The 15,620-nt window shown below is 43.9% G+C and overlaps 1 protein-coding gene across 28 annotated transcripts in view; it reads right to left on the bottom strand.

Moving 5' to 3' along the window:
* itpr1b (inositol 1,4,5-trisphosphate receptor, type 1b) overlaps positions 1-15,620 on the bottom strand; it is a 94,368-nt gene that overhangs the window by 35,869 nt on the left and 42,879 nt on the right. For 14 of the 28 annotated variants that reach the window (XM_028998073.1, XM_028998077.1, XM_028998082.1 and 11 more), the window contains 5 exons: positions 14,021-14,056; positions 13,068-13,115; positions 12,256-12,388; positions 10,005-10,201; positions 534-717 (listed from right to left, as the gene is read on the bottom strand). In XM_028998073.1, coding sequence (XP_028853906.1) covers positions 534-717; positions 10,005-10,201; positions 12,256-12,388; positions 13,068-13,115; positions 14,021-14,056 — 598 coding nt within the window. The remainder of the gene's footprint in view (positions 1-533; positions 718-10,004; positions 10,202-12,255; positions 12,389-13,067; positions 13,116-14,020; positions 14,057-15,620) is intronic. The other 14 variants (XM_028998090.1, XM_028998091.1, XM_028998102.1 and 11 more) reach the window with 4 other exon arrangements.

Raw genomic sequence — 15,620 nt, 5'->3', positions numbered from 1 at the left:
TTATGGCTATACACACACAGGATATATTTACTTAAAAGTTGATACTTAAAAAACTGAATGCTGGCACATAGTGCCCATAGTATAGTGAAGTGATTGTCATTGTTAAACACTGCAGCACAGCACACGGCGCACACAATGACATGTGTCAGGATTCAAGATTGGTTTATTGTCAGTACAATCAGTAATCAGCAATCACAGTATACCAGGTATTGAAATAATGTTTCACCGCCCATAGTGCAATCACACTTGGTGAGCAGTGGGCAGCCATGACAGGCGCCCGGGAAGCAGTGTGTGAGGATGGTACTTTGCCTAGTTGCACCTTGGCGACCAGCAACCTTCTGATTATGGGTCAGTTTCCTTACCCGCTAGGTCAACCACTGCCCCTAATGTAATGATAAATATCTGATATTTTTTATATATTTATGAATTGTTCAGGGACACATTTTTTCGAGTCCATGTCAGTGTGGACTGTCCATCCAGTGACTCACAAGACTTGTCTCTCCACATGCATGTTAACACAATGCCTCCCAGACCTTTTTTGCGAGCGAGGCCATCCTTGTCTGGGGGGTCTTCATCCTTCCGTTTGCTGCCCAAATCGCTGGTGTTGACTGTCACTGTGGCCTTGATCTCCTGCTGGGCCAGTTTCATGCGCTCATAGAAGACCTTAAAGAACTTCTCTGACTTATTGTCTGCGGTCAGGCGACAGAAGAAGGAGCGCTAATTAGAAAAGAGAGAAAGAGGCAGAGAATGAGAGGAAGAGTAAATGGGAATAAAAGAACCGTGGCAGCAGTGCTGATGCAGTGGGGCCCAGCCATGCTGGAGGACCGTTTTCTCACGTCTCCTTTCCTTTCTTGGCCTTGTTTACCGCCGAGCCTCACGCCACTGCGTTATGTAACGGCCCAGCCAGCACTGTGCCACGGAAATAACCTGGAGTGCCTCCCCGCTCTCACCTGATCGCACTCCATCTGCTCCAAAACACACACCCATGCCAGCCAACTCATTAACACACATACACACACGCTGTTCTGTAAATAAGGCACTCTCTAAACTCTGATGGAGTAACTGAATGTGTGGCACACACACACATTAAAAAAAAAAAAAAAAAAAAACTTTAGAGAGACAAAACTGTAAGCAGGAGGAGACATTCAAATGCACAACGTTGTGTATTCCTCCTATTCTTTCGGATTTTTGAGGTACAGGTTGTGGGCTCAGGGCAGCTCTGCCATGTTCAGTCTGGTATATCCTGTCCTACTTTCTCTTTCTCCCGCCATCCCTCCCTCCTCCAATCTCTCCTTACATAAGTGCAGTAATCAGCTGAGTAGCTGGGGGGAGCGTGCTCAGCGACAGCTCCTGCACGGTTACAGTGGAGGGGAGGAATGGGACGAAGAAAAAAAAAAAAAAAAAAAACGTGGAGAGGAAAATCCTGCCCTACTTCTGCAAGCCAAGCAGGCACAAAACGAGTGCGGTGCAAGTGGGAGGGGCAATGGAGGTGGCTGGGGGGTGGGGGGGTTTGGGGGGTGTCGGACAGATTCTAGGGCAGTTTTGAAAGCCTGTTACATAACCAGCCTTCTTTCCAGGTTGAGATTAAACTCACTGAAGACTTTTCAGACTTAATCAGAATAATAAAAAAAAAGCCACACAAGAACACACACCAAAACAATAAAATTCAAACTCAGTCAGAAATGAATAAATTCATTGTTACAGACTTGTTAACGACTTGCTAAACAGAATAAACATGGGTGAATTGAAAGTAGAATCCAAGGAAAGCAACTTTCCTGCTTATGTTCAATATTGCAACTTAGTGACTTAGCAATTTAGCTTTTAATAAAGTTAACCAGCTTAAGAGAGCAAAGGATTTAATCCACAAGACTGAAAAGAAAAAGCAATTGCATAAGCAGGGGCCAAGGAAGGAAAAACAACATCAAAACAACACGAACGAGTTCAGATGTCCTGCCTTTCATGACTGGAGTCATGAGACAACAATTGCGTTAGCAGATCACAGTAAGAGACGGGCCGACACCTGACTGCCATATGAGATCCAGCAGGCCCTGCACAAACATCCCCACCCGGATGGGACACAGTCAGACTGGAAGATGATGGCGAGTCAATTTGCACAAATGTTAGACATTTTGAAACCTATGACCCTTTCAGGGCTCTTGAGGTTGCCTTTTGTTTGCGCCACAAGGCTTACGAGTTGCTTTACAATTTCATCTTCTCTCATTGCTTCTCGAGGCTGGAATAATGGTGAAAATAAATGGTCAGTTGAAAAAGAATCAATAAGGCTGTGAGACGTACGCACTGCCCGATGAACTTGTGCCATGTTGCTCTTGCGCCTCAGAAATGAACTAAAAAGGCACAATAACAACATGAATCATGGGGGCATGGTGTCCGTGCGGTGTGTCACATGACACGGGCAGCAGACAAACTGTGACCAAGGAAGGTTTTGAGGAAAGTGACGACCATGGAGGCAGCGCAGCTGTTTTCTTCTCTTCGATGGCTGGTCTGTAAATCCGTGTTCCCCTGATATTGTAAAATAGAGGAATGAAACCAGAAGCGTAAGATAGGAGCCTGTCTCCAGGGGAACTCCACCTGTGCCTGACCGCACGGATGTAAATTTACAGTAACTGCCATTGCCCTGCACGTTCGCAGAAATAGTGCAGGTGCGTGACCGAGTTCATGCAGCCTTGATCAGCTGAAGGTCATCTGTGGTGCAGAAGCAGTTTGTAAAAAAAAAAAAAAAAAAAAAAGATCACTTCTGTGATCAACAGAACAATGATAAAATGTTTCGTTTCTTAGCTCATGTGCCCCAATGCAATTCTGGTCAGCCAGAAAATGGCTGCCATATCATTGCTGAGCCCCTCTAGCACGAGCGTCAAGCTTGGTGAATTCCACAGGGCTGAGCGTGCAGTGGAGGCGCGACACACGGGACGGTTGCTTTTGTAGGACATCCACACAGTGGACAGACAGGTGGGCGACCAGGACTCTCCTTCCACTTGAGAAAGGTCAATTTACCCCAGTCTCCCTGCCTCCTCTTCCCTCCCTCCATCCTGGCTGTTGGCATCAACAGGGGGATGTTATATAAGCGCTATTTATAACAGAGGACAGGCAGGCCGGGTGCAGCCGGCTGGCTGAGTGGCGGAGCTGGTGCTGTAATCAGTGAGGAGCCCACCCAATCCGGTAACCATGGGAACCTGCTCTCACAAAGCCACAGAGCGCTGCGGGGAGGGTTGGCGGGAGGTAGCTGATGCTTCGTGCCCTTCACATTTAATGCCCTGCTTTCGTTTGGGCAAAGGAAAGGGGGGAAAAATTGCATGCAGACTGTCCTGAGTCATTTATTGCCCTCAGCCACAGTGAAAAAAACCTTGTGTGGGCACAAGTGCAGGTCTGGAACGCAAACGAAACTGAAGCTCACATGGAAGCGTGCAGGTGCACAGGCCCGGCATTCTTATTACATTATAGGATGTGGCATTTTTCAGTGGTGAGCAATGTAGGTATTAAAAAAAAAAAAAAAACACAAAAAAAATCCATGTGTGACACAGGTATAAAAGCTGGTAATTTACATGTCTCAGACTGTAAAATGTACATGTGTGAGTGTGTGTGTTCATAAGTTCATTAAAAAAGGTGGCCTTGGTCCCTTTTACATAACACACACACCCACACACACCCACACACACACACACACACACACACACACACACACACACACACACACAGTAATCCTGGGGAACAAACAGACATGGAAACAGTTGTGTGAGTGCTCAGAGAAAATGTGTTTTTTCTATGTGTGGATTTCTCTTGCTTGGTTTCTCTAGTCTTTCATAGTGTATGATGCATGATGCCGCTATGTAGGCCATTATTTAATGTTTAACCAGTGCTGCGTGCACCAATGTGGAGCGTGACAGGTGCACAGTGTGACCTGAAACCGCGGTGGAATCAGAGAATGGGAGGGGGAGCAGGAGAAGGAGGGTTTCACGCTGGTCTGTCTGGGGTATTCTGGTCTCGCGTTTGCACGAGTCACGCCCACGCAAACCAATACAAGACATAATTCATGAAACATAATCTAAGAATGTCCCAATTGCGCTATCATGACTATTATCTAGTTTATTATTAACCGAAAATGGAAATTAAAGAGGCGTCACAAAAGACAGGCTGGCAACTGTTTCCGCTTCACATTCTCCCACCTCAATACCCCGTCCTGAACAGCTGTCATATCTATCCTATTAATACTTTTCCTAGTAGCCTCCAGTGCCGCACGCACATTAAGCACCAGGGGGTGGTGGCAACAGAGAGTGTCCATTTCGGAAACACCACCCACCTAGACGCCACCCACTTTCTAGCACCAGCCATAATTTGATATGCGCTAGACATGTGCCAATGTGCTGCATGGCTCAATGAGATTTTTTTTAGTGGATTGATTAAACTCAGTGCCCTTTTCACTTGAGTTTTGTTGGCACTGTGTCTGTATGACCTTTGCTCCTAAAAGAGTATGCAAGGTTCAGCTGAGCTTCTTCGTAACCGCAGTTCTGCGGAACCGCTTCCTGAAATGCCATCCACACGTTGGGACAGGGAGCCCTGAGGTGCAGAATGGCTCCTGCAGCTCAGACACTCGGGCCCCAAGCCCATCCATAGCACGTGCCAGCAGTATGGCCAGCAGCTTTAGTCCTTGGTTAGGCGGAATTCCACAGGAGACACATGCCAGCCACATGCCTGTTATTAGTCAGCATAAGGGACCCTCTTCAGAAGCCTATGCCTAGCCATAATGGCTTATGGTTTCTATTCCCTCACCTACCGATCGCCTAGGTAATTAACCTGTACAGGGCTGGGGATAATCCAATAGAGATTTCAGAATGTAAACATACCAGTTATGTTTATTTGCTTTCAATGTAATTTTTTTTGGTCAATGAGGCATTCACAGCAGTTGGTGACCACCTTTTGTTGAACTTTTTCCTCTTTATTTTAGAATCAGGAGAAAGATGTGTAATTATTATTATTTCAATTAATATTCTTTTTTTTGTGAGAAAAATGTATCTGTATTGGTACAAAAAAACCCAGACTTGCCACAGACTGTGTCAAATGATCGATACAAACTAAATGGCTGGTGGGCAGCCAACAAAACTGGCAACAAAATACTTGACAATGTGGTCAAACTGGATAGACAACATTGAATACACAGTGAGTTAAATATATGTGGCACAGACGTTTTTCTCCCACAGGGTTAATAACAGAGCTTTGAGAAGTTATGATGTGGAATAGTTAATTTTTCATTATGAAAATGCAAAGGTGCTAAAGGAGACCAGAAGTTGCACAAATCTGAGCAGGTGAAATTTTAAGTCATGTGGTCTAAATTTTCATTGCCATCTAGAACCCAGTAGGTTTTACAATGGTCAGTCACAAGTCAGTTTTCTGGACATTAGTTTTGATTCAGCCTCTATGTTATGCTGACAGCCAGTCTCTACACATGAGCTGTGAACACAGAGGAGGCTACTTGCAGGTGTGCTCAATAATTTTGGTTGGTTTGCTACCCAGTGAAAGTAGTGGAGATACAGTTAGAGATGTCGGTTCAAAATGCACATGGTAATCAATCTGGTAACAGAAGGTCCTTTTATATGATTTATATTATAACAATTTGCAGGTTTCCCCCTTATTTGTCCTGGGGAACAGCCATGTAGTTATGCCTACTTTCTTGTGTTTTTTTTTTTTTTTTTTTATATACCCGATTGATGCTGAACGTGCAAACTGACTTTTCATACAAATTACATTACAGGTCTAGTCACCCACAAGGATTACTTGGCACCAATAATTTTAAATAATCATTGTAACGTGATTGGTGTGCATGCTTTCTCGAACACTAATTGGTGGAAACAAGAAAGGCACACTGACAAGCCACTCAGACAGTGTTTTCGGATTTGGGACAGAATGTATGAATTTATACGTTTTTCATTTCAGTTTGGATGGCCTATTGCTAGAAATAAAGTTAATGCATGAATTGTTGTCATTTTAAGCAATGCTTTTTTGCCCTCTGGCTCATTCTGCGAGTAAGCATCATCTGATTGATGCTTCTGAAAGAAAGAATCCAGACTTGCTTTGTTTGACACCATGATTTATGGACTGGTCTCATAATGTGTGTGTGTGTGTGTGTGTGTGTGTGTGTGTGTGTGTGTGTGTGTGTGTGTGTGTGTAGAAGAGGTTTGGAGTGAATGAGACAAAGGGCAGGAACGCTAAACATTCTAGAATGCTGAAACAACGGGTGGGCCATGAACTCAAGGGGGCAGGGTGGGGCACAGAGTGACAGAAGTGCTGAGATCAGACCTGATCTTACTGAATTTTGATTGGTGCAGAATCAAGGCTCTATAGCCTTGTGAGGATTTTTTAAATCACAGTTTCTGTACATATAACCTTAAGTCAGGGCAGACATGACTGGTACAGGCCCATTTACTAAAACAGAAGATGGTTACCACTCTTAAAAGCCACATGGAAGTCTATGGCAAAACAAAACAAAATTATTTTGCATAAAACAGTGATCTGCTTACAAAAAAAAAAAAAAAAAAAAAAAAAGACAATGGCTACAGACATCAAATACAAACAGCATGCCTTTTACATGAGAAATCAACAACGTCATTTTAAGGTGTGAAAAACGTCCATCACTTCTTAGTCACCCCAGAACCAAACAAAAGTGACTCATGGTTAATTTGCCCAGAAAACATCAATCACAGCAGGTGCAAGAGTAGCTGAAACAACAGTTACTCACACAGTCACATTATACAGCACAAGAATTAGGACACACGTCACACATTTTACCCAACAAATTATCATTTATTCTTTCTCCATCTCAGCCGGAGCTGGTATTTTAAAAGGTCCATTTTGAATAATCGCGCATGATTGTCTTGAAGGGTAACGTTGTGGGCACACATTCGCTCCTCTACACAAAATGAAACCTGTAGCCCCCGGCATTCGGAATTACCCAGTAACAAATCTTCCATTGATGGAAGACTGTGTTCATCTAAAGGAGAACTTCTCCCAACACTAGCTCAATAGCCAAGAAAGCCCAGCAGCGTCTTTACTACCTGCGGAGGCGGAGAAAAACCCATCTCCCACCACCTTCTATAGAGGGACTATTGCGAGCATTCTGACCAGCTACATCACTGTCGGGTTCGGGAACTGCACCGCATCGGACCCCAGGACCCTACAGCGGATAGTGAGAACAGCTGAGTAGATCACCGGAGTCTCTCTTCCCGCCATAACGGACATTTACAACACATGCTGCATCAGGAAAGCCACCAGCATTGTGAAGGACTCTACACACCCCTCTCACGCACTCTTCACACTCCTACCATCCAGCATTTGCACAGTTTTACTTTATTATTCAAGTCACTAGTTTTGCACTGCTTGTCTCATTGATGTCTACATGTTTTTGTTAAATGTTACTCTTGCACTGTCTGTGTCCCCTGTTTGTTCTTTATGTCACACATGTGCACTTTATGTCAGTATGTAACTTTGTTTAATTGTTACATGTATTACCTGGTTCTGAAGAAACATTGTTTCCTTTCACTATGTAGTATCTAACATTTATGTTGCTGAAATGACAATAAAGCTGTCCCTGGTACAAAGATAAAAAATTAGATATGAAATTGGGACCCGACATTGAATTGACACTGAAAGAAAGATGGAGAGATATAAAAACACAGGTCAATGCTCATTTTCAACCTTGAATAACTGACCGCTATCTATGAGCATGTCCTGGGAAAGCTCCTAATTATTCTGAATGGCAGAGGAAAGCGTGGACTGTCGGGAGCGCTAATCTCCGGGAAGCTGCCATACTGAGGCGGTGCCTGCTGGTGCCAGAGTTGACCTGGCCTACTTCTCTTTGTGTTCAGTAACACATTTTCTTGTGTGTTGGTCTCTGTGTCTGGGCTTGGCAGATACAGACCTGAACTCATATATTCGGGGGAGTTGGTTTACCCCAAAGAAAGGCAAAACAAATAAATAAACCAATTTTGGGGGGGGGGGGGGGGGGGGAGTTTGTTGTCCAGCTTTTTACTAGGAGAAACAAAAGGCCCTCTGTTTGGGAAAGAGGGTCACTGGCCCAGGGTGTTATGTAAGATAGAGAAATGTGATTAACTTGATGATATGTTTGAAGATTTACTCTCAATCCCTACCTGAAAAAAAAAATAAAAATCAGTATTTTCGAGTTCCTAGGGGTCACGGAAGCTCATGATGACACAGGAGCAGTTGGCACGGGCAACTGTTACAAAAATAAACTCAACACGTAGATAGCCGGGTGCGCAACATCAGCAACCGGTAACGGTGACTCATCGTTACCGTGGAAACAATTGAGCCCTATGAAGCGAGAAAGGCTGAATCCAAAAGCCCCACTGGATGCTTTTGTGAAGTCTGACTTGAGGTCATTCAGGTTTGAGAATTCCGCTCCCACTCTTTGAAACTGCAGTTTGCGGTAGTCTGTTGCGGGGTGCAAACGTGTGCCATGCAAAAGCGGCAATAAAAGTGAAAGAAAAGCTGAGCTAAAGGTGATGAGATTGTCATCAAAGCTTAACCTAGAAAAGGAAAGCAAGAATGACGGGGGAGCGCAAATTCCTCTATGAAAAAAGCCGAATGAAAATGAAAATTCTCACTAATTTCCCCTCTTCTTGCACTTGATTGTGTACTGTGCAGACTGAAAGTCCACAGCCCCGCTGCTTTCATGTGGCTTTGTTCAGCACCCACAAAGACACACAGATGACTCTACAAGCATTAGGCAACTCACTGCACACCTACAGGGCCGCTAGCGGAACAAAGCGCAATGACACGCACCTGACGTGACCCAAGCCAGAGGCAGCGCGACACACACACACACGCAAAAAGAAAGAGGTTACACAAAACTTTGCTTCTGTAGAGGATTGAGTAAGGAGGGTAGCTGGAGCCTCTGGGAGCTTCAGGAAGGGAGGGCGAGGTGACTGAGCAACTCCAGACTTTGCCCTGCTTTCAAGTGGCACAAGATGACCCAGATTGTGAGTGCCGTGGCAGGGCTGGCTTGTTTTTCGATGTTATGCGCTTGGGTGCAGCTTATGTAACTCCGGTCATGTGAGCGCTTTTGTGTGAGAGTAGCCTGAGGGAGGCCTGGGTATCATCAGGTAGAATGGCAATGCAAATACAAGCACATTACGCAACAGGCCTGTTTGCAATGGCACAGACACACACACACACACACACACACACTTTGGAACACATCTAACTGCCATATAATCGGTTCTACCACACAGCCACCTTCACCCCCTCCCACACCACCTGCAACCTTAAGGAGCACCGCATTGCCATAGCAACCCCGCCCTTCACTCAAAGCCGGGCTGGCTCGAGGGCATACGTGACACAGCAGTGCTCCAGCTCAGCATGTGAATCGTTCCCAGTGGCCCGTTTTTGCTGGCTCTCCCCTGTCTGCCCTTAATGCTCTGCCTGAGCTTCTTCCTTTTCTTTCAATTTCAACCATCCTATGGGCTATGGTTGTATTCCTTCTCCTGCAACAGGCCTTCCCTGTGCTAGCAGTGTCTGATGATCACATTATTAATGTCTCACAAGGTCCATCATTATAGACAAGATATGTTGATTCTAATAACTTGAGCTTTCATCCCCAATGCTAAGCATAGCATTAATAAGATGTATCATTTTTGCATGAAGAGGTTATTAGTGTAATATCCTCAATGTCAATCACATTAGAATTTGGAACCAATTTTTAAACAAAGAGATTCCACACTGTACTTGACTAAGAGTTTCTCTTTTTTAATAATGTAATGGACTCCATAAAGCAAAATGTCATTATGTTGATCCTCATGTCTTGATCATTCAGAGTTGTGAACTATGTCCATTACGCTCAATTGCACACCAGAATGCACATTTCACATTTCAAGAGATTTGCTGTTAACCCTAAATGATGTGTTAAATAAATGTAAATTCCTCCTTTCTTCTCTTACAGTTACAGTTCATTAAGTCCTAAAGCTTCCCATCCTCCTTACCTGGATGATAGGGTTCCCTCCCTCCAGCAAGGCGATGGCCAACAGGATGCTCTCCTGGAAGATGCGATCACTAGTAGCATTCATGATCAAATCAATGACCAGGTCGGAGGCGCCCTCTCTGTCCAGGTGGCACTGCACTTCAGCCAAACTCATCTCACCCCGAGTACTGCCTGACCCACCACCACCACCACCACCTCAAGGGAAACACAGAGGATTTCAAAACCTGGAGAGATGCATTCACTCAATAACCTCATCCATAAGCTTCATAGACATGAATCCTGTTTATTTGTTACATAATTTATGGGGTTGAATAGAACTCTTGATAAATGTTGTTTTTAATAGTAGATTGTCTGGTTACACAGAGGCTTAACACAAGTCTTGCTGTATGTTTTAGAGCAAAATCCCCCAAAAGACACAGTAAGGCAGATTCCTCCAGGCGACCATGCTCCCTGCGACTCATTTGGATCAATTAGCAACGTATTTTTGGTGACATACAGGGAGTGCAGAATTATTAGGCAAATGAGTATTTTGTCCACATCATCCTCTTCATGTATGTTGTCTTACTCCAAGCTGTATAGGCTCGAAAGCCTACTACCAATTAAGCATATTAGGTGATGTGCATCTCTGTAATGAGAAGGGGTGTGGTCTAATGACATCAACACCCAATATCAGGTGTGCATAATTATTAGGCAACTTCCTTTCCTTTGTCAAAATGGGTCAAAAGAACAGTGATATATCTTGAGGGATGCAGAACTCTTAAAATTGCAAAGCTTCTGAAGCGTGATCATCGAACAATCAAGCGTTTCATTCAAAATAGTCAACAGGGTCGCAAGAAGCGTGTGGAAAAACCAAGTCACAAAATAACTGCCCATGAACTGAGAAAAGTGCCCAAAAGCACAAGGTGTGCAATACTCAGAGACATGACCAAGGTAAGAGAGGCTGAAAGACGACCACCACTGAACAAGACACACAAGCTGAAATGTCAAGACTGGGCCAAGAAATATCTCAAGATTGATTTGTCTAAGGTTTTATGGACTGATGAAATGAGAGTGAGTCTTAATGGGCCAGATGGATGGGCCCGTGGCAGGATTGGTAAAGGGCAAAGAGCTCCAGTCCGACTCAGACGCCAGCAAGGTGGAGGTGGAGTACTGGTTAGGGCTGGTATCATCAAAGATGAGCTTGTGGGGTCTTTTCGGGTTGAGGATGGAGTCAAGCTCAACTCCCAGTCCTACTGCCAGTTTCTGGAAGACACCTTCTTCAAGCAGTGGTACAGGAAGAAGTCTGCATCCTTCAAGAAAAACATGATTTTCATGCAGGACAATGCTTCATCACACGCGTCCAAGTACTCCACAGCGTGGCTGGCAAGAAAGGGTATAAAAGAAGACAAACTAATGACATGGCCTCCTTGTTCACCTGATCTGAACCCCATTGAGAACCTGTGGTCCATCATCAAATGTGAGATTTACAAGGAGGGAAAACAGTACACCTCTCTGAACAGTGTCTGGGAGGCTGTGGTTGCTGCTGCACGCAATGTTGATGGTGAACAGATCAAAACACTGACAGAATCCATGGATGGCAGGCTTTTGAGTGTCCTTGCAAAGAAAGGTGGCTATATCGGTCGATGATTTGTTTTTGTTTTGTTTTTGAATGTCAGGAATGTATATTTGTGAATGTATATTTGTGAATGTGGTTATATTGGTTTCACTGGTAAAAATAAATAATTGAAATGGGTATATATTTGTTTTTTGTTAAGTTGCTTAATAATTATGCACAGTAATAGTCACCTGCACACACAGATATCCCCCTAAAATAGCTAAAAATGAAAACAAGCTAAAAACTACTTCCAAAAACATTCAGCTTTTTTTTTTGGGTTCATTGAGAACATGGTTGTTATTCAATAATAAAATTATTCCTCAAAGATACAACTTGCCTAATAATTCTGCACTCCCTGTATATGACACTTCCACTACTGATGCCAGTCTTAATTATATATCAGCAGCAGGTGTGTGTCCAGAAGCAGGAAGAAGTGGGCTCCCTGCTCCTGTTGCCTGGCAACAAAGACCAGAAGAAGCAACTCCAATAATCTCATTATGCAAGAAAATGTAAATCTAATGTCAGGTGATGAGGTAATAGGGATTATTATTTATTTGATTAAATTAATTTAAAAAGGAATTCCACCTACTCTGATTTGTCAATGCAAATTAAAAAACAGCAAGAACTCTTGGTTACATCTGTATGGATGTGACAAGCGCACCTGCTGGTGACTTGCCCTGTGCTCCAGGAGTTAGAGGGCCATTGCTGAATGTAGTCAGGCTGTCTCTCCGACCCCCAGGCTTGAAGTTGCCATAGTAACGGTTCACCAGGACCTGCCTCAAAGCTTCCCCCTGAAAGAAGAAGACGAGAGGTCAGGGGAGAAACGGAAAGATATTTGTCATGGCAACATGGGATGTTGTGTGCATTTCTGCATGTGACCCTCCACCTCAGAACCACCAGGACCATTCATAAAAAAAAAAAAAAAAAGGTTTAGGACAATACAAAACCACATGACAACAATAGAAATTCAATTTAAATCCTAAAAAGAGAACACACCCAAACTAACTAAATGCTGCTTCTCGATGCTGGCAAAAATTAAATTAGCTTCAGAATATATGTACCTGAATTTCAATCTAACTTCTCTCGAATAGCCAGATGTCACATTTCTGTCATAAGCCTCAGCCATTTCCATGTGCCATTGCCTGGTTGACCTTTGACCTCTCTTCACTCAGTACGTGCCACCTCGACCCACCCACTTCAACAGACTGATCACGTAAAACAGCAAATGACCCTCGATGACCAGCTGATTGTGCAGCCTAATGGCTTTTGACAGCAGCACCCAGTGTGAACAAAAAGCTTCCGCCATCAGAATGATCCAAACGAACCAATCACAGGTAATCGTTTGAATGTCCTGAATCCAGAAGCTGCACTGTAAGTAAGTCCAGAGGCTGGTTAGTAAGTGCGTGTGCTCACGTGCAGGTGATGGTGTTTTGATTTTTTTTTTTGGGTGGGGGGGTGGGCATTACCTACCCTCTTCTGATCTTCAAGTTGCTTCTGTGGTTGGTTTGGATCAAGCTCCTGAGTGTGAGGTGAGTTAGCAGAACGCAAATAATAGGGAAAAAAATGAATTTTTGAAAGAAAAAAAAAGGAAAGGGGGGTTAATACTGAGTACATTAGTCACTTTTCTGACATGCAAGGAACTAGGGCAGATTACATCATGCAGTTGAGTGAGGGGGTGTTGTTTTGGGAGATAATCATGCATAGCTCAACATGAGCTAGTCTTTTTTTTTTTTTTTTTCAGAACTACCTAAAACCCACAGACAGCCCAAAATGTAATATCTTTATGTCCTGTTCTATAGCTATTTCCCATGAGCATCACCTCACAGCTCTAGTTAAACATGGAGCATGTTATAATTACATAACCACACAACCAGGCTGGCAGGGTTGTGGGGTGGACGTAGGTCACTGAATACATAGAGGGAGAGAGAAAAAACACACACACACACACACACACACACACACACACACACACACACACACACACACACACACACACACACACACAAGAATGTGGGTTGGGGGGGCTTCATCTAAATTACATAATGGAGGATCTGAACTACTGACACAGTGTAAAGCTCATGCTACCATCTGTCATGGAAAAACACCAAGACTTCTTTCTGCACCCTCCAAACACATGCACACACTATCTCTCTCTCCCTCCTTCTGTATGACAAAGGTCAGGAAACAGGACAGCCGGTCAAAATGTGGGCATGGACAAAGAATGAATGAAATAGGTGGTGGATTCATATAAAAGATAAAAAAAAAGCACAGTCTGAATGTGCTAATGGACATTTGGTTAAGATGAAGACATTAATTAATGAAATGTGTCATCTACACCACAGAGGAAAGGATCTACGAGTCTGCAACAACCCATATTTGAATTCTACTAGGTAGACAGGGATAAATATGGGTGTTGAACACACCTCAGCAGGGACCTCGGGCTCAGGTGGTGGGGCCAGCTAATTGGAGATAAAAGGACGGGGGTTAGTAAATGATGCCCGCCCTAGACACACCACAGCCTAACGCAGTAGGAGCGCAAACAAGGCGGGGCCACCCTGGCTATGACGAACCCAGTCATGTGCCCGGGCACAAATAAGAAGCACATGACTCGCAAGACTAGCCTCGGAGAAAAAGCTGGGACAACAAGTGGCCTTATCTGACATCTCTGAGTGCAAATCCGCTGCTACTTCATGCTACCTTCTCTTGACAAGCATAGTACTTTTCTGCGGAAGCCAATCTAAGAATACTGCCTGTTATCGGCTAGGGCCATCTAGACTGGGTAGAAAACATGCAAAATCTACAGGGAGACACACAGAACAGGAAAGGCTGCAGGAAAACTAGGCAACTTGTAGGTCTCTTTTCAACTGAACTTGGGAAAAGTTTTGGGCGAAGAGGAAGAAACAAATGTTTCACATAACTTTAAAAAAAAAACAAGCTTGAGGGGGGAAACAAAGCACACATGCAGGTGGAAAAGCTTACAAAGCAATGCAGATAACATGCTTGGCAGCAAAATTGTTATTAGTAAAACATTTTCAGACATACAGAGTGTGAACGGGTCAACAAACTCATCTTGCACAACCCACATGACAATCACATGGCGTATGCCTAGAAAGAAAAGGGAAATGTTTTTTTCTTCATCTGAACAGCTCAGTCCCTCTGCAAATTGGGGCATTTCATCGCACCGAGTCGTGTTCAGGACTTGCAACTAGCGCTCCGCGGCATTTGTCAACAGCGTGAATTACAGTTCAAATGAATCTGATGACTCTGACGCACAACGTGTTTGTCTGAGTAATTATGATACCAGCCGGGAATGTCCCCTTAATAGATTTTTTTTCCACATTAAATGCATGTGTGCGCCACTAACAAGAGGCCATTCTTTTTAAATGAATATTGTTTTAAAAGGAGAAGGAAAATATAGCAGAGCGGTCTGTCGTGGCTATGCGGCATTTGCAATTTCCTCTTCACTGTCAAATTTATACTAGTCAGAATGAGAGAAGGAATTGTGAGAATATGCAGATGCTGTACTTCTGTTATCAGGTTTGGAGGACTCTTTCTCATCCTGGCACTTAGCAGGATACAGCTGCCGCTATTGATTCCATGTGTTGTTCGTAATAGCAGGTGTGATCATGAATGCTGAGGAAAAAGATCACAGTCAGTTCGTTTTTTTTTGTGTCTGTGTGTTTGTGTGAATATAAGAAAAGAAAAATACTGTGTGTATTTGGACTTGTTAACTGATGTCCAGAAAGTTGGACAAACATTTCAAGTGTAAATACTCTGAAGTACGAGAGATCCCAGGGAAAAAGTTTGGAAGTCGAGGACATTTTTCTGGTCATTTGTCAATCATCTGTGCTTGACTGGCCTGATTTGCTCTGGTCGGACCGTGTTACATCAGCATGGCAGGATGGGGGTGAGTATGACGGAGACAGGAGAGAGAGAGAGAGAAGGATGCAGAGAAGGGGGCTGGATGGGTGGGTGCTGCAGGCGGAGCTGAAACAGCTAATAGGTGCCAGTGCAGAAGAGGCC

The sequence above is a fragment of the Denticeps clupeoides genome, chromosome 12 (assembly GCF_900700375.1).
Source record: "Denticeps clupeoides chromosome 12, fDenClu1.1, whole genome shotgun sequence".
Taxonomy (NCBI): Eukaryota; Metazoa; Chordata; class Actinopteri; order Clupeiformes; family Denticipitidae; genus Denticeps; species Denticeps clupeoides.
The sequence above is the reverse complement of the archived record's forward strand: the minus strand, read 5'-3'. Positions and strand labels throughout refer to the sequence as shown.